The sequence below is a fragment of the Periplaneta americana genome, chromosome 8 (genome assembly GCF_040183065.1).
Source record: "Periplaneta americana isolate PAMFEO1 chromosome 8, P.americana_PAMFEO1_priV1, whole genome shotgun sequence".
Classification (NCBI taxonomy): Eukaryota; Metazoa; Arthropoda; class Insecta; order Blattodea; family Blattidae; genus Periplaneta; species Periplaneta americana.
The window spans coordinates 38,801,581-38,828,690 of record NC_091124.1 but is presented as its reverse complement, the minus strand read 5'-3'; the positions used below and the strand labels follow the sequence as shown (position 1 = coordinate 38,828,690).

The following is a 27,110-nucleotide window of genomic DNA, read 5'->3' as shown; positions in this document are numbered from 1 at the left end:
AATTTGGACTGTCACTTTGAGAGACGAAGAGACGTTAAGAGTGTTCGAGAGTAAGGTGCTTAGGAAAATATTTGGAGCTAAAAGGGATGAAGTTACAGGAGAATGGAGAAAGTTACACAACGCAGAACTGCACGCATTGTATTCTTCACCTGACAGTCAGAAACATAAAATGCAGACGTTTGAAATGGAAGGGCATGTAGCACGTATGGATTTTTTTTAATTGGGTTATTTTATGACGCTGTATCAACATCTAGGTTATTTAGCGTCTGAATGATATGAAGGTGATAATGCCGGTGAAATGAGTCCGGGGTCCAGCACAGAAATTACCTAGCATTTGCTCGTATTGGGTTGAGGGAAAACCCCGGAAAAAACCTCAACCAGGTAACTTGCCCCGACCGGGAGTCGAACCCGGGCCATCTGGTTTTGCAGCCAGACGCGCTGACCGTTACTCCACAGGTGTAGGCACACGTATGGATGAATCCAGAAATGTATATAGAGTGTTAATTGGGAGTCGGAGGGAAAAAGATCTTTGGGGAGATCGAGACGTAGATGCGAGGATAATATTAAAATGTATTAGAGGGAGATGGGATATGATGGTAGTGAATGGATTAATCTTACTCAGGAAAGGGATCGATGTTAGGCTTGTGTGAGGGCGGCAATGAACCTCTGGATTCCTTAAAAGCTATTTTTTGTAAGTACGTATTGAACACTAGATGATCAGGAATGTGTTTGAAAGAGTTGGTAACATTAATGTATTTTAACAAGTTACGTGCAGTTTTTATTAAATGGTGAAAAAATACCGGGATCTGATGAGGAAGGAAATGTAGGTCCGTGGCTCATTTCTTTTAGGGCTCATCCTGATATATGTCTTAGCGCCTTATTTTCCTGTAATTGAGGGGTTTGCCGGAAAAAGGGCATATACGTCAATATGGCGAATTGAGATACATCCAATTTAAGATTTTAAAACGCACCTGAATAAAATGTTATACACGCACGCAGCCCTGTCCTGCAGGTATGTACAGCACAATGAAAACAAAATTTCGCTACTGTAAATTCACTACATTTTAAACCGTTTTCCCGAAGAAGGGCGTATAGGTCTATCCGCCTTTCTTCCGGCAAAGCCCTCAATTGATTTAGTTATACAGTCTACTGCAAAAATTGTATTGCATGTTGTAAATTGTGAGAGAGGATTTAGTTGCATGAATCTTGTAAAAACTGAAATGAGATACCTGTTTTCAGTAAAAGAGTTAATGCCCTGCTAACAGTAAATCTGGTGGTCGTGTTATGAGAGGGCACTTTCCTGTAACTTGGCCTTCAAGATCGCCAGTTATTAAGCCAGAAAATTATTGGTTGTGAGGCTATCTGAAGGAAAGATTGTTCTTGAGTAAACCTACGACAATTGAAGAGTTGAAGGACTCCATCTCACACACTGTGGCAGATATTCCAGGACACGAACTGAGAGTTGTTGTATACAGCATTGAAGAGAAGCTGGTACTTGTACAAGAACAAAATGGTGGACAGATGCAATGAAGTTATGGCAATGGATTGTGATGCAAAAAGCCCCATTTTTGTATAATATGCCAGTGCCAGAATTTTAAAGATGGTTTACAAAATGAAGAAAATGTGAGGAATTAAATTTACCTCTTACATTATCCCTATACAATTTTTTTATTTATTATATCATTCTCTGCTCACATCATGGCAGATTAGATGTAGCCTAAAACAGTTCTTCATCCGACATCACCCACTATACAATGGTCACAAATTAAGAATATACAGAGTGTTTCAGAAATACTTTGACACACGTTGGGGGCATGTTCCTCACACCAAAACAAGAAAAAAGTTCACATAGACATGTCTGAAAATCCTTAGTTTTTTTAATTATTAATGAAAGAACATGATGAAACATCTGTTAGATATTTTCAGCTTGGTAGCAAGTGTTGCAACTTTAATAAATTCAGAAACTCATAACAAATGTTCAAAATGTCCTCCTCTTGCTTCCACACACGCATGCACTCCTCGGCAACACATAGCCATCTAGGATACAGTGGGTGCATCAGCAGACTTGTATCAATAACAACATTCGATTATCTAACAAAATGAATATTGTGACAGCGACGTGATATTCGAATTCACGACCAGCGTCCCGCAAGAGAGCAGATCGCGCGGAGCACTGAGGGACGGCGCGCGGCGGAGAGAAGAGAGGGAGTGTATTACGTCAACGCGACGAGGGGAGAGTGCGCGCGCAGCTGCTACTTACGGAGTAAATGGGGACGGACCCTCCCGAATATTCTAGAGAAGTCCGTCCGAAGTGGAGATAGCCAGATAATTCGAGAAGTCGTACTTTCCAGAAACTGTGGTGTGAGTATAAATTACGCGCGCAAGTGAACGCGGAGCAGTTTTCAGTTGATTAGTCAGCCAGTCAGTGAGTAAGCCAGAGCAAGCAAGCCAGTCTTGTGTACCAGAGTTCGACTCGAGTGTGCGTCCGTAACTGTGTCAGCATCCGAAGGCCTGAGTTCGAGTGCAGTGGACCGCAGTTGGAGGGACCTGAGTTCGAGTACAGTGAACTGTCTCTGAAGGTCTGTGGTTCGAGATACTGTGAACTCGAGTGACTGAGCTAGAAGAACTGTGAACTGATAGTTCTGATTTGTAAATAGTGCTTTGTAAATATTAGTTAAGATTAACAGTTCATTGTTGTTCGTAATAGTCCAAGTAAATTGTCATTGCCGTCAGTGGAGTGCTATAGCGAATACTGTGTTGAGTGAAAATCCAATTGTTGACGAGAGCGTTTAAGGTGAATTGTAGAAAGGAATTATTGTTGGAAGAATAAAATCCTATTGTTGAGTTGAAATAAATTCACAATATTATTGTCGGTTACAAACTTTAGTTAAGTTGTTAGATTGTACCTCAAAACACGTTGAACGTAAACTTTCATTGTTATGAGTTTCTGAATTGATTAAAATTGCAACACTTGCTACCAAGCTGACAATATCTAACGGATGTTTCATTATGTTCTTTCATTAATAACTAAAAACTAAAGATTTTCGGACATATGTTAATATGAACTTTTTTTCTTGTTTTGGTATGAGGAACATGCCCCCAAAGTTTTTCAAAGTATTTCTGAAACATCCTGTGTATGGCAACCTTGTAAGTATATACAGGGACATCACTTTATTTTTACTTCAGTTTTTATTGTACCTGAGTTTTTGAATGTACTTCACTCCCACCCCTTCTACTAATGAAGTTCAACCGTTCTCCACACAGATCCAAGACCGCATATACAATCATAGTAGCCTTACGGTCATAGTAAACAGTACGTTTCAAAAATATGTTCGCGTTTTCCAGTGACGAAAGAGCTTTCAATATTGAATCATTTTCGCACAGGTACTGTCGTCCATTTGCCTACGTCGTATCCCGGTTTCCCCCCCACCAACTCTTATTCGCCAGCTAGTGGCTGGGCTGTCTTAGCTCTTTTCTGAGAACATTAATTTCTGTTAGGAATTGGACGTCTACGTAATATTATACAAGTGTTTAAAATAACTTAAATAAAAGGGCCTCGTTAAGTAATTAACTGTCACGTGATTTCCTCCCTTTCTACGACCCTACGACATAACCACTTGGACGGACAGTAGATAGCATGTGTGAGTAATTTTATCTTTTCGGATCGGGCAGAAGTGAAGATTGAATTTACATTACGTAAGGTACTGTTTTTTAGAGTAGATACAGAATTATTTCAACACGAGTTACTAGTACGAAGGACGAAACTGGTACCGGTAATTGGAATTAGGTACAATAGTCTATAGTGCGATAATTTGCACATTATAACTGAAGCCTGTATCGAAATGAACGGCCACCATTTTCAAAAATGTGTTTAAATATCCATATTATGATTATTTTTAAATTTAACGTCATTCTCTATATTGTACGCTAATGTGCTGTAGACAGTATAATATACACTGCATAATGAATGCGTCCACATGGACAGCTCAGTTCGTGAGTAAAAACACTTATTGTTAATATAGTACTGTATTTTGATTAAACAAAAACCTAATGAAAATGACCAAACTCAAAATCGCGATATTTCCTAGTTTACGTAAATGGATGAACTACTTTTCTTCCCTCCTATACCTAGTAAAGTGATTTGTTTGTTTATTACGCCAGTATCATCGAACTCCAGTCGTGGAAGGGGATAGCAAACGGCGTTGATCCAAAGGTTAATATTAAAAATGTTAGTAAAAGTAAAATTATGTCCCTGTACTAAGTATCTCTGTAACATTTTTATTTAAAACCCCTATACATATCGTTTTATTGAGTAATAGAATTATGAAGTCTTCTTTTTTTTTTAATAGAACGACGGAGAATATAGTATTTTAGTTTTTTGATAAGACAAGTCATAATATTTCTTTGTATTTATAGTGTTTTCCATGCATTACTAGAATTATGCAGATTGAAGATACAATAGGAGTATAGCGTGGCTACTGCTGTTTGCGGAAAGTGGAACGACGAATCAATCAATCAATTAGTGTCGTATCAGAGGAGAGGGAAAGGTCGATTCTACTGAATATTTAAATTCAATTAGTCTTCGTTATATTTGACGTTCTTCAAGAAAAACGAATATTTATGAAGATAAATACAAAAACTTTAAAGGAACATTGAATGGTTTTGGCATCTATAAGCTATATCCCAGATATAGAAAGTGGTAATACTAGACGCTTGTCACACAGTTACAAATTATACCACAATAATAACAGCCAGTTTTCATTGTGTTTTAAAGAAGCAAGTTATTTTTTACCTCGTTTCTAACAAACACTGATCTTTAAAGAATTCTGAAAACCCTTTTGAATATTATAGTGTGTCCCCAGAAACATTCCGGGGTTATAAACTACTATAATTCTGTCACTATGTGTCATGAAATTCATACCGGTGTCATTAGAAAGAGCAGCTCAAAGAATTACAGGAGATGCGTAATTGATAATTGTTGACCGAAATAACAGATGGCAGCACAAGAAGAAAGAAAAAAAACGTCGTTTCCGCTATTTCGTTTGTCATTAAGGCAATGTTGGATATAAGAAAATTGTGTTAAATGATCTGAATGTTAAACTTTCAAATATATGTGAATTTTGTGTTTGCTGTGAAAATTTATTGACACTAATGGTGGTTGATGAAGACCTTTCAGCCAAATTAAGTTTTGGTGACGAGGCGACGTTCCACGTCAATGGAAAAGTAAACAAGCACAATGTAAGGATTTGGGGGGATCGAGAATTCCATTTCATTTTGGAGGTTGAACTTGACTCCTCTAAACTAAATGTGTTTTGTACCGTTTCGAAACGGAAAGTGTATGGCGCATTTTTCTTTCTAGAGAACACTGTCACCGGTATGAGTTATCTTGATATGCTTACTGAGTGGCTGTTTCCACAATTGGAAGGAGAAGGCAACGAATTTCTTTTCCAACAAGATGCAGCACCTCCTCACTGGCATCTTGATGTACGGAATGTTCTAAATCAACAACTTGCAGAAAGATGGAATGGGCGCACTGGGAACTAAGATGTCTTCTGCAGCTGGCTGGACTTGATCGTCTGTGATTTCTTTTTATGGGGTCACATAAAGAATCTTGTCTATATACCTCCACTACGTCAAAATCTGCAAGAACTCCAACTTCGTATCACTGCCACCATCGAGTCCATCCCTATAGATATGTTGGAACGTGTGTGACATGAGTGAGAATATCGCCTTGATGTCTGCAGCGTGACACGTGGAGCACACATCGAGTGTCTTTGAGGTAGGTATAGTCGGACCATCGGATCTGTGCCTCAGTAAGATATGCGAACTGAACTCTAATTCCTTCTCAGCCTCGGTAATTCATTTCTCTCCCTGCATTCCTATTTCTCTCTTTTATATCTCTATCCCTTTTTGTCCCCCACTGCTCACAATTTTGGCCTTCTTGCGGGACAGTTTACAATATTTGCACTTGCAGTCCAGTGTTGTCAACTCAACATGAATACTGTAGCACGGAGTGGCGAAAGAAATATTATTAAGCAAGTACGTAATAGCATTTTGCGATGAAGAGAAACATACAGGTCAATATCTGTTTCCTATAAATCAGGCAACGAAAAGAGCAAATGATATCACAGGTGAGGCTTATTTTATTTCAATTGATTATGTATTAAAATTACTTACTTAATTAATACTAATAATACAACATTTTATGTAATTTATATAGGCAGGTCAGAACTCTTAATAAAGAAAATCAGGAGAGAGGGAGTCTGTGCAGGAGATGAAAAGCTAGAATCACCAGAGAAGAACAGACGAAGGGAACTTTTAATTATTGTAGATGATATGAACCGATGAATTTTAAGAAGAAAGATACAAGAATTTCATACCGTTCAGAAAGAAGTTTCAACATTGAAGAAATTACTGAAGCTTGCGAGAGAAGTAATAATTTCCAAGGATGGAGAGAAAAACTACGGAAAGTGATTCGAGACATGGGATTCAGGTTTAAAAAATGTAGAAATACGAGATGTATTTTGATTGAAAGAAATATTATTGTAGCATGGAGGACCAGTTATTTATGACAACGTTTGACGGAAGTTTGGCAACATCCCTATTCGACAAGATTCGTGGCCTGCTGTTTAACGTGGTGGGAGGAAAGCGGGTGGAATGGAGTGAGTACAGGCGTTAACTTTTCCAAGAACGACGACAGCGCTGAAGGGGCACAGATCCGATGGTCCGACAATACAGGTAATGATACCAGTTTCGTATAAATCCGGCAACTGACAGCGACGCTATAGCAGTTTATAACCCCGGAATGTTTCTGCGGACACACTGAATTATATATAATATAATATAATATAATATAATATAATATAATATAATATAATATAATATAATATAATATAATATAATATAATATAATATAATATAATATAATATAATATAAATTAAAATATAATATAATATAATATAATATAATATAATATAATATAATATAATATAATATAATATAATATAATATAATATAATATAATATAATGTAATGTAATGTAATGTAATGTAATGCAGTGCAGTGCAATGCAATGCAATATAATATAATATAATATAATATAATATAATATAATATAATATAATATAATAAGATTGATACTTGCCGACTTTGTTGTCGTCAATAAGGTAGCCGGCCTCTTTGAGCCCTTCGAGTACGTTGGGCAGCAAGTCTGCCAGGTAGCCCTGTGTGAACATAGCGGCCGCCACGCGTTCGTCCGTCTCTGTTTGTTCCCTGGTGGCCTCCTTGTTCTGCTCCAGTCGACGGTCCTGCAATTGAATTACTGTTATTGCTAGAATTTCAAGCAAAGCTCTCATGACAAATCACTGTATCATTATTAGGCCTATGTGGCTCTTTCTTTTTGAGAGTTCATCAGCTTTTCACTCTCTACGTGAATAATTTCATCCTTTTGATTTATTTCATCGACGGGGATCAGCCTCTCTAGAGAGCTTAGCTTCTCTCGATGAAAGAGTAATGGAACGGAGAAAAACTCTCTCCGGCGCCGGGATTTGAACTCGGGTTTTCAGTTCTACGTGCTGATGCTTTATCCACTAAGCCACACCGGATACCCACCCCGGCGCCGGACAGAATCGTCTCAGATTAAGTTCCAACTCTTGGGTTCCCTTCTCTCGCTACCTTACTTGCTGTTGTATGTACTGCTCTGTTTACAGTACGAGTTACCCGTCTCTGATTTAGTATTTCGTTCTCATAACGCTCCTATTGGTTCCCCTTCTTGATCCTCAAAAGTCTGTATAATTTCACGAGACTTCATGCAAATACATCTAGAGTCTCACAAGACGCCCTGAATGCATCTGAATTTATCACTGAATATCTTGCAAACACGACAGCTGCCTCAAAAAAAACGTTGGCCTGTAGAGAATCTACAATCTCTCAAGACTTTTGCCTACAGAGATTTATACAGTATCATAATGTGATTGGTCTGTAGATATATCCATAGTATCAAGGGACGTTGCTTGAGCGACAATGGCCTGAAGATAGAAGTGCAGTATCTTGAGAGATTATTTTGCAGAAACATCTGCAGTTTAATGAGACATTGGTCTGCGTATACCTGTATAGTATCATGAGTCATTCTACAGAGATATTGTGTGTTTTTCTGGGTGTAGGACGTAGGGATGTAACATTGCCATAAGAAATCTATGTATTATAAAAACAACGTAGAAATAACTTAATCAGTGGGCTATGTTTAGAAATTTGCAGGTTTTTACAATTTTCAAAATAAGAGAACATGAGGCTTTTACTTAGTAAACTTAGCGATGTTGGATGGCTTCTGCAATGGCACCTGAGGCGGACCTACTCGGGGGAGGAGTTTCGCCTCGGACCAACAGGGGGGCCTTGGGGGAATTTTCTGAAGCAGGAATGGTATATGATTCTGTCGGCTGTAGGGACCGGTCGTTAAGGGAGTCATGTGGTTAGGGCGGTGCGCGTAGGAGATCTGTGGCATGCAACTCATTCCATATCGAGGATTAGCGCAATAGATCTCAACAGGTCGCAGTGCTGGGCCGTTCGTGCCCTCCCTCAGTTACATTCCATTCCATTTCATACCTTGTATTTAACAACACACATAATTAATTTAGTAATCTTTTCTAGGATTACCACTAAAAAATCTATCAACGTCGTCTAGGTTTGAACCCGCAGACTTAGTTGTAACAGCTCAACCAAAGAAGGATATCGCAGAAATTGTAAATGAGGAAAATCATGCAAATATTCTGTTGTAGTGGACGATAGTATGGAGTATTGATATTCTCTAAACTGGTAAAGAATAAAATGCCGTGGTGGTAACCTTCTCTTCTCGCAGTCTTCTCTCCTGCTCCTCTAGTCGCTGGTGTTCAGCCTTCTCGCCGGCCCTCAGCTCCAGGAACCGCCTCTGCTGGGCCCTGAGGGCCGCCAGCTCCTCCTCTTCCAGAACTTCTATAAGAGCTTGCTCCACTGTCTTCCCGACCAACACTTCCAGGATAGGTTGCACTTCTAAGTCGAAGTCGAACAACTGCAACACAACATTTCATTATACAGTGAAAGCTCTTTTGAATCATGAATTTGCAAAACGACTTAAGTCCACATTTTGGGGGTTTTGAGTTGAGAGCATGATTATGTTACTGTGTGCAAGAGGCGTCGTTTAGTAGCAGAATGACTTTAATCCACGACTTTTGTATAGTGTTTATTAGCAGCAGAATATTTGGTTAAGGGGTAAAACGACTTTAGTCCTGGGCTTAAGTTGTTTTTACTGTCAAGTCCTGAAGAAACTTATATAATATGTCATTTTAATCATACACTCAGCTGACAAATTGTTTTTTGTCTGTTGTCATTGGTAATTCTTTCCGAACTTATCTCACGTTTACCATTCCTTCCAGTGCATCCTTCAGTAGGTAGTTCTATTCACGCAGTGACGCAACCAATTCCCTTTATACTTCTTGATCATTTTCAGCATCATTTAACTTTCCAACACAATGGTTTATCTCCGATCAATGAAACCAAAATTCAAGATATTCGTAAAATGCTTAAGTACATTCGTGATGAAGAAGATATGCATACATTTTACGAACACATTATAGCGTGGGAGACAACAAAGTACTGAAAGATAAAGCTAAGCTGTGGTCTCGTTATAACAATCCTAAGAGTTGTCTGTGCTCTTGTGATTAACAAATTGTTCAAAATAATGTTGTTCAACAATTGCAATAAGGTTATTTTATGATTTTGGTATAAATACATTTAGTTAAACATGTTTATGTGTCAGTAACTTAATAATTATGATGCAGGATTGAAGTTAATTTGCAGAACAACTTAAGTCCTGAAGATAATTAAATTTTTTACGACCTGAAGAAGAATTCAAAAGTATGAATTTTTATAATAAAACTATTTCTCTTACATATCCCTTACATATAAAAAATTATATTGTAACAATACTGTAATATGGTTCAGCGAGGCTAAAAACAGTTTTCTTTAATTTTCTCAAAACTACTTCTAGAGACTTAAGTCGTTTTGCAAATTCACCATTATTTTATACGTTTCAAACTTAATGCATTTTTCACACGCATTCGTTTTTTTCTGAAGTCCCGGAAAAATTCCTATACTTTCCATGGTAATTGAAGAGTGACTTTCCAAATGGTGCTAAGTCAAAAAAGCTACTTTTTCAGGAAAAATGATTTTTGTATAAAAGGCAATATCTTGAAGACACTGAGAGGAGACTTTGGGCGTTAAAACATTATGGAAAGTGATCTGTATTGATAAAATTAAATTTTAGGAAATTGATATTTTGTGGGCAGCAATGTTATTAAACATTTTAATATGTTTCAAAATGTATTAAGTCACTTGACTTAACACGCCTTGGAAAAAATGTGAACCCGTTTAGTAATTATACAGGGTGATTCACGAGGATTTACCGTCCCTTACGGAGCTTATTTCCGAAGACATTCTCAGCAAAAAATGTCATATAAACATTTGTCCTAATCTCAATATTTTCAAAATTACAGTAATTTGAAGTTCTTCGTAAAATACCATTATTCTTGAGTTTTAAGGGTAAAATAATAATATAGATAGAGAATGAACTAGTCCACACCTGTGGAGTAACGGTCAGCGCGTCTGGCCGCGAAACCAGGTGCCCCGGGTTCGAATCCCGGTCAGGGTAAGTTACCTGGTTGGTTTTTTCCGAGGTTTTCCCCAATCGTAAGGTGAATGCCAGGTAATCTATGGCGAATCCAAATACCATCTCGCTATCACCAATCCCATCGACGCTAAATAACCTAGTACTTGATACAGCGTCGTTAAATAACCAACTAAAATATATTATTATTATTATTATTATTATTATTATTATTATTATTATTATTATTATTATTACATTTTTAAACTATGTAGCATTTGCCATTAAAGAAATCTACTTTCGATGGAAAATATCATTCATATTTCGCACTCTGGTGACATTTAAATGTTCTGATAACTTGTACTATGAATATTTATTCTGAAACATCTTAGACTTGAGTGATATATGTGTCTGGCCTAGAAATTTTCCTGCACAACACAGACCTACATAGTTAGGTTGCTATGCTCACAGTGCTATTTATCTACATCAGGATGACAGACAGGCCTATCGCGAAAGACATCTCTTGTTGTAGCATTCAATCCATAAGTAGCTACGTCCGACAATTTGCATTACTGACACGAAATCCATTATCGGGAAGTTTATTTGTGGCTTCTTGCAAACAACAGAGACTTATTCTAGCAATTAAAGCGGCGAGAGTTGCAAAAATTCGTAAAGATATGGCTTTGCCCTTTCAGACATTGTGAAACATTTTATATTCGATAGAATTAACATTGTCGTGGAATGTAAACATTACAGCAAATTGTATAGCTTAGCATTGTTTTGGAAAAAAAATAAGGAAACACGAATTTAAGATTTTAGAATAACATTTTTACATAACGAGAACGCTTGCTGCCTATAATATTATAAGAGTGAAGGATTATGAATTGTATTTTGCAGATCCGAGAATATGGCTTCAAATATTACGACGTTTCAGATTAAATCTATAATCACTGATAAGGGAAAAGAGTTTCCGGTGACTATTTCGCGCATGTACTAATGCACAAATACAGCGTAAGAATGTATCGAGTTTTAACCAATCAATGTTAACTGCTATCAGCTGCAATCTCGTCACACCTGTCCTCCATTTGTTTAATATCTTATCGCACGTGATGTTCATATGTTAAATGTTGCACAGTTTCCTGAACAAAACAGTGGACCGTGATACTGCGTGATGGCCGGGCTATCAAATGTAAGTACTATCTTAATTTGTCTATAGGCTAATCTGTTCTTGTATGTTATAAATTATTTATTAATATATTCGCGAAATAGTCTTATTCAAATATCACAAGAGTTCTCATCTTTTCGATCAACACCTATTGTCAGCCACCGGCGTGGCTCAGTCGGTTAAGGCGCTTGCCTGCCGTTCTGAAGTTGCGCTCGGGCGCGGTTTGATTCCCGCTTGGGCTGATTACCGGGTTGGGTTTTCTCTGAGGTTTTCCCCAACCGAAAGGTGAATGTCAGGTAATCTATGGCGAATTCTCGGCCTCATATCGCCAAATACCATCTCGCTATCACCAATATCATCGACGCTAAATAACCTCGTAGTTGATATAGCGTCTTTAATAACCAACTAAAAAAACAGTTATTGTCAAATGTTCACCCATGGATTTCATATTGCAGGAGGCCAAGGCCAATGAAATATAAATTAAATTAGCAAATTAAATATTTTATTTAATAGTAATATAATTGTTATCTTTTTTTATTATTTACTAGCCGCACCCGTGCGCTCCGCTGCACTTGTTAGAAATAAATACAAATTAATTACATAATTAAAATAGGACATCTGCCCCAGGGAACATTCGTGTTTGATAGAAGGATAAATAGTTTAATATGTTACTTAATTTAAATTGTATTTAAGTAATTAAAATGCGATCATTTTGGTCCAGAGACCACTCATTTGGTGCAATGGTAATTCCTTTAACATATTTCTTATTTGTTATTACATGCAAATAATTAAAATATGATCATTTGGTTCGGAGAACATCCGTTTTTGATGCAACGATAATCCGTTTAACATTTTTCTAAATTAGTCTTGAATGCATCTTTAATAAATTACTCCAAATTAATAGAGTGGATTGTGTACGAAGATAATTTTTCTGTGCGTAAAGATCTATTTTCATCTTACCTCATTCCTTATATGTAGTATTACATCCATCTAGAGAAACTACAAATTTCAAATAGTGAAGGAATTATCCAAATTAGCTTCTGAGATTACTTCATACAAACAGACAAATTTAATATTCTCTGTATATTAATATTGATAAACGTCAAGGCCGCCTTATATAGACGGAGTCATTTGTTTTAATTTCATTATAGCCATCGATGTCATTCCTGCAATAACTCCTTTGTGACATATCGATTTTCAGATTTTTGTTCTATTAAATAACTTAAATAATTATACAGCAAATAATACAGTCTCCTATATGTAATTATATTTCTTTCTTTCGAAAATGTAAGAATTCACGATCTCCTATGTACCACTGCCATAGAATGAATAAATCTGTTTTTTCTTCCTACTGAAAATTTTTATATTTTGCACATAGGAATTACGGAACAACGACGCTATAATCTGAGGCGGCGTTGAAAATGTATTATATTGTTATTTTAAAACTCTTGTATATCCTTAAATATCAGTCCTATCAAAATTTTTCCCGGAATAAAACTTATCGGAAATAATGTTTAAAGAAACGTTTGTTATGTAACATTTATCACAAAAATCAATAATAAGCGAGATATTTCGATTTATTTAATTCAGACCCCCTTATAAGCCCCCTTTTAAATGAAGTATTTTGAATGCCATATAGCCTAAAATCTAAGTTACAACGAACTTAATTTATGTTCCAATTTTCATCGAAATCCGTTCGGCCATTATGTCGTGAAAAGGTAACAAACATCCAGACAGACAGACAGACAGACAGACAGACAGACAGACAAAAATTTCAAAAAAGCGATTTTCGGTTTCAGGGTGATTAATTATATGTGTTAGGACCAATTATTTTTGGAAAATCGAAAATTACCAGAAAAATTTCGGCTACAGATTTATTATTAGTATAGATTCCTCGATTATTATCCACGAAACAGTCTTATAGTTTTATTCGAATATTGCGCGAGTTCTTACAGCGAATTATCGACAAGATGAAAACTCTTATGGTATTACCTATGAGAATTTTTATATTTTTGTATTAAATTCATTAAGTTAATATTTTTAGTAGTTTATTTTACGACGCTGTATCAACATCTTAGGTTATTTAGCGTCTGAATGAGATGAAGGTGATAATGCCAGTGAAATGAGTCCGGGGTCCAGCACCGATAGTTACCCAGCATTTGCTCATATTGGATTGAGGGAAAACCCCGGAAAAAACCTCAATCAGATAATTGCCCCGACCGGGATTCGAACCCGGGCCACCTGGTTTCGCGGCCAGATGAGCTAACCGTTACTACGCAGGTGTGGACAGTTAATGTTAGTTTGTGTTCAAATCATATTATATGTTATGCAAATATAGTCTTTCAGGTGAAGCTTCCTGTAAAGCAGATTTGAATAATTTCAAGGGAAAAATTGTTCCGGGGCCGGGTATCGACACCGTCGGGTGGAGTTCCCGGGTAGCTCAGTTGGGAGAGCGCTGGTACGTTCAACCAGAGGTCCCGGGATCGATACCCGGCCCCGGAACAATTTTTCCCTTGAAATTATTCATATTATATGTTGTCATTACTTTCGCGAGAATTTCTTAATTTATGGAATCAATTTTGATTGATCAATTGGTCTGGGTCTATGGACATACCTGTATTCGCTCCGTGTGTGATTGAAGACGGATCTGTCTCTACACGATGTTGCAGACGATGTAATTAAGTCAAAATTAGCTAATGGTGTAAACTGTATGCAATGCACTAATAGTTATCATCCCAGTTGTGCAAAATTAATCAGTGGAATTAAGTTTATTGATAAGTCTACTATACGCTGTTGTGAAAGTGAAAGTAACAAAATTGACTATAATGATAACGACATTTATGAAGCATTGGATGTTATGTGCAATAATGAAGGGCGTATTGAACTTTGTGTCGTTAAGTTTTTACTGAATCAAAAGGATTGTGTTATTAACGAACTAAAAGAAAAAGTCAAGATTTTAATCGATGAAGTGACTTTGTTTACGGAATATTTAGAAGTGCTACAAGTGAATGTGTCTAGTGATATTTCTGTATCTACTGATGGATCAGTTAAGTCATCTCATAATGATGGCGACTCGCCTATTGGAAATTCTGCTAATCACGTAACTCGTCAGAAGGCGAGGGATCACAAACAAAGTCAACTTAAGTCAAAGCTACAACGAATCAAGTAACAAATATCAGTGGATCCGGGATTTATGCAGGTAGGTTACGTAATGAAATCAAACGTAACCCTGAAACTAGTGCTGTGGATCAAGTGCAATGTGATAATAGAATCGAGGAATCTAGAATAAATTCAACATGTAAGCCTTTAAATTGCGAAAAAAAAGTGAATATAGTTAATAAGAATAATGACGGTGAAAGGACGGCAACTGTTCAGGAAGAGTTATGGACTGATGTGGTGCGTCGTAGCACAAACAAATGCGTATTCCGATAGTTGGTAATATGACTTCTAGTGCTTCCGATGTTGTTTCATTAGCAGTGGCGGCTGATTGACTGAGGCAAGTGAGGCCGGGCCTCAGTCACTTGGCTTAACTGAAATCAAATTTTGTGTTTTTATATAATGTATTATTTATTTGAATGAAGCATATCGCTGTAGAAGCATTTGAAAACTTTGTGATGTATATAGACCTGTTTTGCAGTAAAATTTGTTTCTGAGGGCAGGATCGCCCGTGCCGGGTCTGGCTTGTGATGTATATAGACCTGTTTTTCAGTAAAATTTGTTCCTGAGGCCAGCATCGTTCGTGTCAGGACTGGCTTCTGCACTTCGTGTATTTTCGCGGGCTTTGAGGTTGCGCTTAAAACGTTGTCGCTGAGGCACAATTCTTCTGGCCTCGTAGCCTGGTCAGCTTGCGCTCCTCCCATCTATGGGCCGGCCTCAAGGGTAGAGTGGAATGGGAATAGCAGTGGTGACTTGTCTTCCTAAATAGGCCATAACAAAAAATTCCAGCTCTTTGGCAGGCAGAGACCCACACTATTCTCTCCCCTTATGTCTTAGTTTATGACTTGAGGGTGTTGTACTATTGTACTTCGTAGTACACTAGTGAATCTGGGCCAATGTTATCTGTTTCGGGACAATATAAATAGAAACAAATGCGAGAAATAATGCAGGTGTTGTCAATTCATTATTAGAGTGTCCTTTGTCGAGAAGAAATAATATTGAAAGAAAGGAAGTTTTAAATAATGAGAGAGCCTACCGAGATATCTACGACATCGCTGATATTTTTTCCGATAGATAGTCTTAAAACGGGAGTTTCTATTGCATCCTGGTATGGGCAACATACATGGTTAAGTGGTAATGTGGTACAAAATAAACTTCTCTGTTGGCCTTGTTCGTTGCTGTCAAAGGAAAAAGTAAAAAGAAAAGAAAGAAAGGAAAATTTCAACACATAATGTGGGTTGCTTCATCACACTGAAACAATCACTGAAACTCACAGCATAACAGCTTATTTGGTGAGTGAAATTATTATTTTTCATTAATAATAATAATAACATTAATAATTAATATCATAAATAAACATTTACTATCGGAGGCACTTAAACTAGTTGCATCTGGCCTCACCGAGGATTTCGATCACCGGCCGCTACTGTTCATTAGTTGGTATTCCTAAGCTTATCTCACTTCATGTTTACAGACTTGCCCCTGATACTAAATTAGAGTCTGTTTTATAATTTCTGAAGCTTAAATTTCCAGAAGTGTCTGATGAAAAGTTTGAGTCAAGGAATCCAGAATTATATTCTTCTTTTAGGCCTAAATTGAATATATTTAAACAACACCTAAGTGCAGCATTGAATCCAAGTGTATGGCTTACTAATGTCTGTGTTAGGTGTTTTTTTTCACGTTCCACACAAAATCAACACCGATAAATCTCTGCTGTTTTGGATGTGGCTAATATGGTGATAACTTTACTCTGCCTAAATGTTCAATCTATACGTAATAAAAGGGTGAACTGAAAATACTATTACATGAAAACAAATTCTTAGCGGTTTGTTTAAGGCGTTAGGTACAGCTTACAGCAGTACAATTTTGGAAATATTCAACATTTTTGTTTCCTCCATTACTGTATCTTGTACAATAATGAAAATTAGTATGATATATGTGTAAAACAATGTCCTTCTACTATATGAAAAAAATATTTTTACGATTTAAAACAATTATTTACTTTTTTTTTTTTTTTTTTCAAAATTCAGTTTACTGTGCAGTGATGAAGCCTTTCCCACATACCTCAAAAAAATGTTGAATATTTCCAAAAATTTTACTGCTCTAAGCTGTACCTAACCCCTTAACGGAACATTGGTGCAATCCTTACAAGTTTGATTTTATCAAATTACATGGTTACACTTGTGTTGGTAGATTTTGTAGGAGAATTAATAGTTTTAAGTACGTCAGATATGAACTGTTTCTTTGTTGCCTTGTCATACTTTTAGAAGCTATGATGTTAGTTTAATCGATGTATACAGCTAGATTGTAATCTTTAATCTGAGAACGTTACTGCTGAATCTAGGGCACCGGATTCACCGTGAATATATCAGCGAAGTCTGGAATTATTGACTATGCCGTTAGGAATTGCGGTTAAGGTTGTGGGAGAGGCGGATGGTTCTTTATCAAGTAAATCAAGGAATACAGTGCGCCATGCGGAAGCGATATGAACTGCCCCACTTCAAATATGATGGCGTCTTCATTACACGAAGTAAGTCGAAAGAATTCGTCCCGTTATTTCCAGTGTAGGTCAATGACAAAAAACAACAGACCATGTCACATTCTTTAAAATATCCATTTGTAATATTAGTGTTTAAGGAACAAAGACAAATTTTAGATTGTTATGTCTGTTTTTAGGACTTTTTAAATAATGTGTGTAATAGGTAGTATTGGAATTTTGCCCTTTTTGCCTATTTCATTCGATCGCATGGTTTCATACGTTTTTAATAAGCAGACACGTTTCATTGTTATATAATGCTTATATACTGGCTGAACTGTAAGTAATGTCATTAATTTCTAGGAGTAATGGGGCATATTTTGAGATGTTTTGAACAAAAAATGTTAATACAACAATTTTGCTTGTTTTTGCTTCCTCTTCGAGATAAAAATTGTTTTGTATGAAATATTTTAAAGCGTGTTTTGGGAAAGCCATTGATTTAATTCCCAATATGCTCAATCAATTTAAGAGAGCAGTGTATTATGATAAATGATTTAAAGGATCTTAGTTTTGTCCGTTAAATGTTCAGACATTTGATTCTAACAAGAAGAATTCCCTGGGTATTTGTATGAATGTGAGTGTGCCGGGTTAATATTAATTAACCAATCATCACAAATATAAAAAATACATCAGGACTGTCGCTGTTCAGTAACCTGAACACACGTTTCAGCGTCACATTGTTGACAAGTAACTCCATCTGTTAGCACAACCATAAAGCATCTAGTAGATGCTATAGAGTTACCAACAACGAAAAAAAAAAAAAACAAAACAAATGTAACATTATAAAATTCCTTTTCAGAACGAAAAGTTACACTTGCAGAAATTTGCTTAATTTGAGAGTGTAAAAGAATTGAAAGGGAATTTCGACGTGAGTAATACGATTCCATGATGTTGTGGTATCGAACATTGTAGAAACAGATTCTGTTCTTTGGTATGCTTAATTTGAGAGTGTTAAAATAATTGAAAGGGAATTTCGACGCGAGTAATGTACCTAAATACGATTCTGTACAGGTTCTGTGTTTAAAAAAACATGCAGGAGGTCGCAGACGAAATCCAATACGAGAAGCAGCTATCTTTTGGCTTGGCCCCCAAACTTCCCAGATCTAACCCCTCCTGACTTCTTCGTGTGGGGTTTTGTTAAAGACATTGTGTATTCACAGAAATCCAGGAACATTGATGATCTGAGAGTAAACATTACTCAACTTTTTAACAAATCACCCCTCTTATGTTACAACGGACATGGGCTGAATTTCATCACCGTTATGAGTTGTACAGGGTGCGCAATGGGGTCATGTTGAGCTCTGAGGAATCTCCCATCTTTCAGTGTTGTATGCACAAAGTTTCAACAAATAAAGTTCAGTAGTAAATGTTTTACGGTGTTTTTATTTTATCCATACTCAAACGGATCACCCTGTACATTATTACAACTCACATCTCCGGGGTAGATCTGCGTTTCCGCATCCAGGCCGACCTTGGCAGGCACGTACACCGGAGTCTCCGGTCGGTCCAGGAACAAATCCGTCTGGCAGGATGCATCACTTTCAGGAGGACGGTTCACTATCTGTAACAAGGGGAATATTGCAGGATGTTATGGCGTGATCCAACTGAAATAGTAGGCGAAAACGAGTAAGAGAAAAGAAAAGCACAAGATAATGAGATGATAAAGTGAGAAAGAAGGTAGAGTATAGAGGCATAGGAGATATAGAAGATGGAGAAGAAAGGATAGATGTAAGCAAAGACGAAGTGTTGAGAACGGAGAAGAGGAGGTGAAGGGAGAGAAAGAGAAGGAAGAAAAGGGTAAAGTACGGGAAGGATATAAAGCAGAGGATTAGAAGAAAGAAAATAGGAAGAAAGACAGAAATAAAGTACAAGAAAGAGTATAAATGAGAATACACACAGCAAGAAAAAATATGATTATAAGTAGCTCAAGACATCACATGATAGACATAACATTATCGGGAAATATGATGAAACAAACATATATAAAATGAAATAAATATCACTAGAATATCGAAAATGTAGTGAATACGAGGAAACATGCATACAACATTTGTCATAACGGGAAGTTAGACAACTAGTCGTAATATGTTGTACTTAGTTTCAATACATTTTGAAATGTACTTGATACTATCATTCATTCCTGGAAACGAGTGAAATAAGGAAAACGAACGTGGTAATGAACTTCTTGTCCCACTAGAAATGAAAGGCATACGACGCTATTACGTCACCGGTATAGATAATAGTAATTTATGGTATAAGTTCGTGAAGTGGGTAGTATTGTAACAGGAGTGTGGGCTTAAGGAACGACGCTTGCCGAGTTTCTCAAATACGCGATTATCAAAATACAACTTCACGAATGTGTACCATACAATGTTTTTTCTTCGATAGCCTCAAATTATTACTTCAGGCACACTATGCTCACTCCACGCACTGGTGCTGAAAGGGCTGACTTCACACACTGCTAGTACGAGTGCGAGTACACATTACGAGTGAGATGGTTACGGAAAAGTCGTACTGGTTTTGAGTAGGGAAGGAAGTAAAATTCGATATAACATGAAACAGTTTATATTACCTCATTGTAAAAGTTCGGACTTTTTGTTTGTTTTTATTTTGTCCTATCGTCTTTCGAAATCGTCACTATTTTAAAACACTGTTACATCCAACCAAAATGAATGTCTTTTGAAATGTAAAATTATTCAATTTTCTAATGATACAGATTTACTTATCTATACATATATATAGGCCTATGTGTGATTTGAAAATAAGAGCTCTTAAGGGTTTATGTACGTGAACGACCACAAAATAATATCATCAGAAAATGCAGGCTCTACATTTCTAATATTTTATAAGTAAATGAACTCACATTTGAACAAAAATTACAAGGTACCACAACAAGACTTATTAGAACTTAAATATCTGATAAAAGTATAAAAAGGTTACTAATAATATTTTTTAGAATTCACTTTTTACTTTAAATTAAATTTTATAAAATTTGAAAATTTTCACACATATCATTTCGTAACTCCACAACCATTATAGATAGAATTCTGAAATTTTGTACACTGATTTAACATGCATTTATGCAAAAGACAGACTACAATAATGCCCATATCTTTGAAAATAGAAAAATTAGATCAAAAAATATTATGTAAATTTTAATATATTTTATATCTATCTATCTACGGCTCTTCAGCCCGTTTTCGGGCCATGGCCTCCCCAATTCCTCCTCTCCATTCTTCTCTGTCCCTTGCTGCCATCTTCCAGTTTCGCAATCGCAGCAAACTGGTAGTATCTTCTTGAACCATATTCTCCCATCTATTCCGTGGTCTTCCAACAGGTCTTTTTCCTCCATATTGCCTCTCTAAAGTTCTCCTTGGTATCCTTCCCTTCTCCATCCTGACTATATGTCCTGCCCATTACAGTCTCCTTATCCGTATGAAAGCTGACAAAGCTATATCGTTGTATACGGTTTATAATTCATGATTATATCGGATTCTCCATTTTACTTCCCTTATCACTAGTCCAAATATCCTCCATAACAATATTTTATATAGGACAAATGGAAAGTTAATTGTATTAAAATAAACAACTCTACATGTCTCAGAGTAGTCTACTTTCCAGAAATAAGTGTTTATTACATGCAGGAAAAATACTGAAGATGTCAGAGAGACTATAACAATTTTATGGTTACCAAGTGATGTAACTGTAGATTTTTTTTTTTTTCATACTTTAATAAAACTGGTTTGAAAAATATTATTAGTAATCTTTTTTATACTTTCATTAGATATTTAAGTTCTAATAATTCTTGTTGTGGTACCTTGTAATTTTTGTCCAATTGTGAGTTCATTTTCTTATAAAATTTTAGAAATTTAGAGCCTGCATCTTCTGATAATATTTGTGGTCGTTCACGTATATATACCCTTAAAAAGTTGAGGTCTACATATCGTACTGACTTAAGGAGATGATGACAGATAAGGAAGTAAAATGTCTACAATGTCATGTTTATGTTTACATGTTCCTGTTAAAGCCAATATTTTAAAGTTATTGCGTACGAAGTTACATTGATACGGGGGCGAATGCCCCAGTTGCTCCGCCCTGCGGCTGTGATAACCATCAAGAAACTAAACCTAAGGTTAGCCGAATCGTACTTCTCATGTCAGTCAACTCGCCACGAGATCTTAAACAGCGGTAGTCAATTACTCAGAGGAGTGTCACGCACACTTCCAAGGCGCCGAACTCTTGTGATTGCGGGCTGTACCCGTGAGAGCAAATAAATCTGACAATTGCTTGTTTTTCAAAGCTGGCTTGGGTCTCTCGCGAGGTACTGCTGAAGTTATCTCAACTTACACTTCGCAAATCAGTAAACAAATATAATAATTACGTCCATCCTCCCATGCAGTAGCTCATTGCCAGGTCTGTGACACTACACTCACTCCCAAAAGAATTTCCTGTCAACTGTACATTTCCAGTTTTAATTTCGTGGTCACATCGTTTTCCCTATTATGATAACAACACGTAATATTGCATTGTAACTGAGACATGCCTTGCTATGTCCACAGCCAATTAAATTTGCATCGGAGTCTCATACACTCCCATTATCGAAATTCCCTATTGATACGACTGGTACGTGTTGATTCTACGCATATTTTGACGTCATACGTATTTCTCCCCACTATGTATGGAGAGTAACTTGGAATACAAGGAAAATAAGGGGAAGAAAAGATAACAAGAAAAATACAAAGAAAACAAGGGGAATACAAAAAGGACTTGGAGAATACAAAGAGAACAAGAGGAAGACAAGGAGAACAAGGGGAATACAAGAAAAATAAGAGGAATACAAGGAGAATATGAGGAAGACAGGGACAAGGGGAATACAAAGAGAACGTGGAGAATACAAAGAGAACAAGAGGAAGACAAGGAGAACACGGGGAATACAAGAAAAATAAGAGGAATACAAGGAGAATAAGAGGAAGACAGGAACAAGGGGAATACAAGGAAAACAAGGGGAATACAAAGAGAACGTGGAGAAATACAAAGAGAACAAGATGAAGACAAGGATAACAAGGGGAATACAAGAAAAATAAGAGGAATACAAGGAGAGTAAGAGGAAGACGGGAACAAGGGGAAAACAAGGAAAACAAGGGGAATACAAAGAGAACGTGGAGAATACAAAGAGAACAAGAGGAAGATAAGGAGAACAAGGGGAATACAAGAAAAATAAGAGGAATGCAAGGAGAATAAGAGGAAGACAGGGACGAGGGGAATACAAGGAAAAACAATTAAAATACAAGAAGAATAGGAGGAAGATGATGTAAAAGGGGAATACAATGCGAACAATGGGAATACAAGGAGAACAAGGGGAAGAAAATGAGAACAAGGGAACTACAAAGAGAATAAAGGAAATAAAAGGAGAATAATGGAAATACAAGGAGAACAAAGGGAAGATAAAGAGAACAATGTGAATACAATGAAAATGAGAGAAAGACAGTGACAAGAACAGGAATACAAGAAGAACAAGACTAATACAAGGAAAACAAGGGGAAGGCAAAGAGAAAAAGGGAAATACAAGGAAAATAGGAGGAAAACAGGGAGAACTAGGGGATGCAATGAGAACAAGGGAAATAAAAGGAATAAGGGAAATACAGGTAGAGTAAAAGGAATGCAAGGAGAAGACAATGAGAACAAGAAAAATACAAAGAGAATAACGGAAATAAAAGAACAATAATGGAAATACAAGGAGAACATGAGGAAAACAATGAGAACGAGGGAAATACAAAGAGAATAACGGAAATAAAAGGAGAGTAATGGAAATACAAGGAGAACAAGGGGAAAATAATGTGAACATGGGAAATAGAAAGAGAATAACGGAAATAAAAGGAGAGTAATGGAAATACAAGGAGAACAATGGGAAAATAATGTGAACTTGGGAAATAGAAAGAGAATAACGGAAATAAAAGGAGAGTAATGGAAATACAAGGAGAACAAGGGGAAAATAATGTGAACATGGGAAATAGGAAGAGAATAACGGAAATAAAAGGAGAGTAATGGAAATACAAAGAGAACAAGGGGAAGACAACAAGATCAAGGGAAATAAAAGGAAAATAAGGGGAAGACAATGAGAACAATGGGAATACAAAGAAAATGAGAGAAAAGCAGTGACAACAAGAGGCATACAAGAAGAACAACACTAATACATGGAAAACAAGGGGAAGGCAATGAGAAAAACGGGAATACAAAGAGAATAAGAGGAAAACAGGGAGAACAAGGGGATGCAAGGAGAACAAGGGGAATGAAAGAAATAAGAGAAATACAGGTAGAGTAAGAGGATGCAAGGAGAACAAGGAGAAGACAAGTAGACCAAGGCGAATACAAGGAAATAGGAGGAAGACAGGAAAATCAAGGGGAATACAAGGAGAATACAAGGAAATAAGAAGAATACAGGGAGAACAAAGAGAAGACAAAGGGAACACAAGGGGAAAAGGGGTGAACAAAAAGTACAAGAGAACAAGAAGAGGGCAAGGCGAACAAGTGAATAACAGGAGAACAAGGAAAAGGCAAGGAGATTACAGGAAATAGAAGGAGAACAAGGTGAATAGAAGAACACATAGTTCTGCGAATAGATACTCAGCATAGTAAAGTCATGCACCTGTCGATTGTATCAGTAACGTGCCAAAATACCCTGAGTTGTTAAATTGAAAGGAACTGATGTCTCCTCTTCCGTGTGTTATGAAGAACAGGCATATCACATTACCAAAGCACACTTGTATATAAACCTTCTGACTGATATGTACATCTATTATCAAGCAGTACACCTCACTTGACGATATGTGTCAGAGGAAGAACAATTGTTTCTATGCATCTGAAGTTTGACTATGGTCCGTTCCAGGAATCTGTGGAGTAACTTCACGCATATGGGGGTGGAATCTATCTGTGCCGGAGTGTATTGCGGGCAGCACCAGCTCGAGGCCGCTAAGGGGTAAGAGGCTCGTGGTAGAAGGTAGAGTAGAGTTCAGATAGAAATGATCCCCTCCCTGCAAGCGATTGTTAGCTTCGTTCAACCAACACCTCCCCCAGAGCGATCATTGGTCCTAGCCCTCCCACATACCACTTGCGCAGAAGTCTTGTTTCGTCTTTCTACTCTACAGATTTCTGGGACGGATCATAGTGTAATGTAGTTAGTCGGCGATGTATGCAATATAGGAGGAAAGGAACTGGCCACCCTACCCCATTATCTCCTGGCCTAGTTGCCTTACAAGTAATGCCTTGTTGGTGTTACCTGTGAGGTTCAGACCTGTCTTCGGACAGTTGACTAAACAACTTATATTACATACATACATACATACATACATACATACATACATACATACGTACATACAGTCCATACCTATGGAGTAACGGTCAGCGCGTCTGGACGCGAAACCAGGTGGCCCGGGTTTGAATCCCGGTCGGGGCAAGTTACCTGGTTGAGGTTCTTTTCCGGGGTTTTCCCTCAACCCAATACGAGCAAATGTTGGGTAACTTTCGGTGCTGGACCCCGGACTCATTTCACCGGCATTATCACCTTCATTTCATTCAGACGCTAAATAACCTAGATGTTGATACAGCGTCGTAAAATAACCCAATAAAATAAATAAATACATACATAGATACATACATAACGTACATACGTACGTACGTATGCAGGGTGCAGACTCACCTCCTCCAGGTAGTTCTCCGTCTGCACGTCCTCATGCTTGCGGCCCGGTACGGGGGGCGGCGTGCGCAGCTTGAAGCGTGCGTTGCGGGCCTGCTGCCCCTGGGCCCGCCGCCTGGCCATGGCCCGCCGCCGCGCCTCCTGCTGGCGGACCGCCTGCGATTCGCCATCCGTCTATAAACATCCACGAATACCGTTAACAAATTCGTACACTGTGAACCGGCATTTACAGGACATCTCTCGTTTGACTTGCTTCCTAATTCGTTTGTATTTTGCGCAAGAAAGCGAAATGCTAGTAATTAAACAATTTAATATCCGCCCGATAAATAACAATCCCCAATACTGCCTGAATCACGTTTCGTTGCTCGAGCAAGCAGGTATAGAGTTAGGTTTTCTTTATCGTGGAATTCCTTGTCTATTGTTAATCATATTTATCTGAAGAAGGTGATTTGATGAGCATCTGGCTTGCGTACGTTCCTATGTAATACTAAATAAATAAATAAGCAAGTAAGTAAATAAATAAATACGTGACTGAGTAACAAATAAAATTGAATAATTATTCAAGTCAGCTTTACAGGGAACTATACCTGAGGAAGCCAGATTTGAAATAATAAATAGGTAAACAAGGAAGTAAAAGTAAATAAATAAACAAACATAAATAAATAAATGAGTGAATAAAACAATAAGTAGTAAATTGAATAAATGAATTAGTAAAGTAATAATTGAATGCATAAATAAATAAGTAAATAAATAAATAATTATGTGAGTGAGTAATAAGTAAAATTGAATAATTATTCAAGTCAGCTTTACAGGGAACTATACCTTAGAAAGCCAGATTTGAAATAATAAATAGGTAAACAAGGAAGTAAAAGTAAATAAATAAACAAAAATAAATAAATAAATAAATAAATAAATAAAACAATAAGTAGTAAATTGAATAAATGAATAAGTAAAGCAATAATTGAATGCATAAATAAATAAATAAATAAATAAATAAATAAATAAATAAATAAATAAATAAATAAATAAATAAATAAATAAACAAATAAATAAATAAATACATAAATAAATAAGTAACTAAGTAAGTAACCAATTAAGTAAGTAAATAAATAAAAAACTGAAAAAGTCCCAGGCGTCTTAATTTTTTAGTCATGACTATGAAACTTTTTTAGGATACAAATATGAAGTATATAGGGTAAAACGTAAGTAATATCATTCATTTCAGAGATTATTCTTTGATGTATTTCAAATAATAAAGTTTAATACAATATTCCTCGTTTTTTTTCCTTTTCGAGATAAAAATTGTTTTATATGAAACATTTCAAAGCTTGTTTTTCGGAAAGCCATTCAATGAATTCTCATTATTCATTGTAAAATTCCTTTGCAGAACGAAAAGTTTTTTTTCGGATCAAATTTCTGCACGTTTAAAGGACAAAGCTAAAATTCTCTCAACCATTTATTATCATAATACACTGCCCTCTTAAATTGCTAGAGCATGTTGAGAATTAAATCAATGGTTTTCCCAAAACAAGCAATGAAATGTTTCTTATAAAACAATTTTTATCTCGAAAAGAAACCGAAAACGAGCAAAATTCTATTGAACTTTTTTATTTGAAATATCTCAAAGAATAACCCTTGGATATTAATGACATTACTTACGGTTCGTTCTGTATAAATAAATAATGTGTACTGTGTTTTTATTTTTGTACGATTTTAGTATAGGAAAAACATATGCAATATACAGTTTTTAAAATTATTGTTTTCTGATTTTTTAGACTTTGCTACAAAATATTTTTGAAAGTAATGAATATTTTTATATCCATACTGCGGTTTATGCACAACATATACTGGGTGTTCATTCAAAGTGTGTCATGGCTCGCTGTATGCCGTCACGTGGCTAGTCGATGAGCCTAGAGAATTCAA

At 36.6% G+C, this 27,110-nt stretch overlaps 2 protein-coding genes across 4 annotated transcripts in view; one reads left to right on the top strand and one right to left on the bottom strand.

Annotated features, from left to right (window-relative positions):
* Positions 1–27,110, bottom strand: part of Rsph3 (Radial spoke head protein 3) — a 182,713-nt gene that overhangs the window by 37,196 nt on the left and 118,407 nt on the right. The window contains exons 3-6 of the mRNA XM_069832746.1: positions 25,191–25,361; positions 18,927–19,055; positions 8,841–9,044; positions 7,146–7,308 (exon numbers count right to left, since the gene is read on the bottom strand). Coding sequence (XP_069688847.1) covers positions 7,146–7,308; positions 8,841–9,044; positions 18,927–19,055; positions 25,191–25,361 — 667 coding nt within the window. The remainder of the gene's footprint in view (positions 1–7,145; positions 7,309–8,840; positions 9,045–18,926; positions 19,056–25,190; positions 25,362–27,110) is intronic.
* Positions 11,676–27,110, top strand: part of LOC138704649 (galactosylgalactosylxylosylprotein 3-beta-glucuronosyltransferase P-like) — a 30,261-nt gene continuing 14,826 nt past the window's right edge. Inside the window, exons 1-2 of one of the 3 annotated variants that reach the window (XM_069832748.1) lie at positions 11,727–11,826; positions 24,381–24,470. The gene's annotated coding sequence lies outside the window, so the exon portion shown is untranslated. Of the gene's footprint in view, positions 11,827–24,380; positions 24,471–27,110 lie in introns of all 3 variants that reach the window. The other 2 variants (XM_069832747.1, XM_069832750.1) reach the window with 2 other exon arrangements.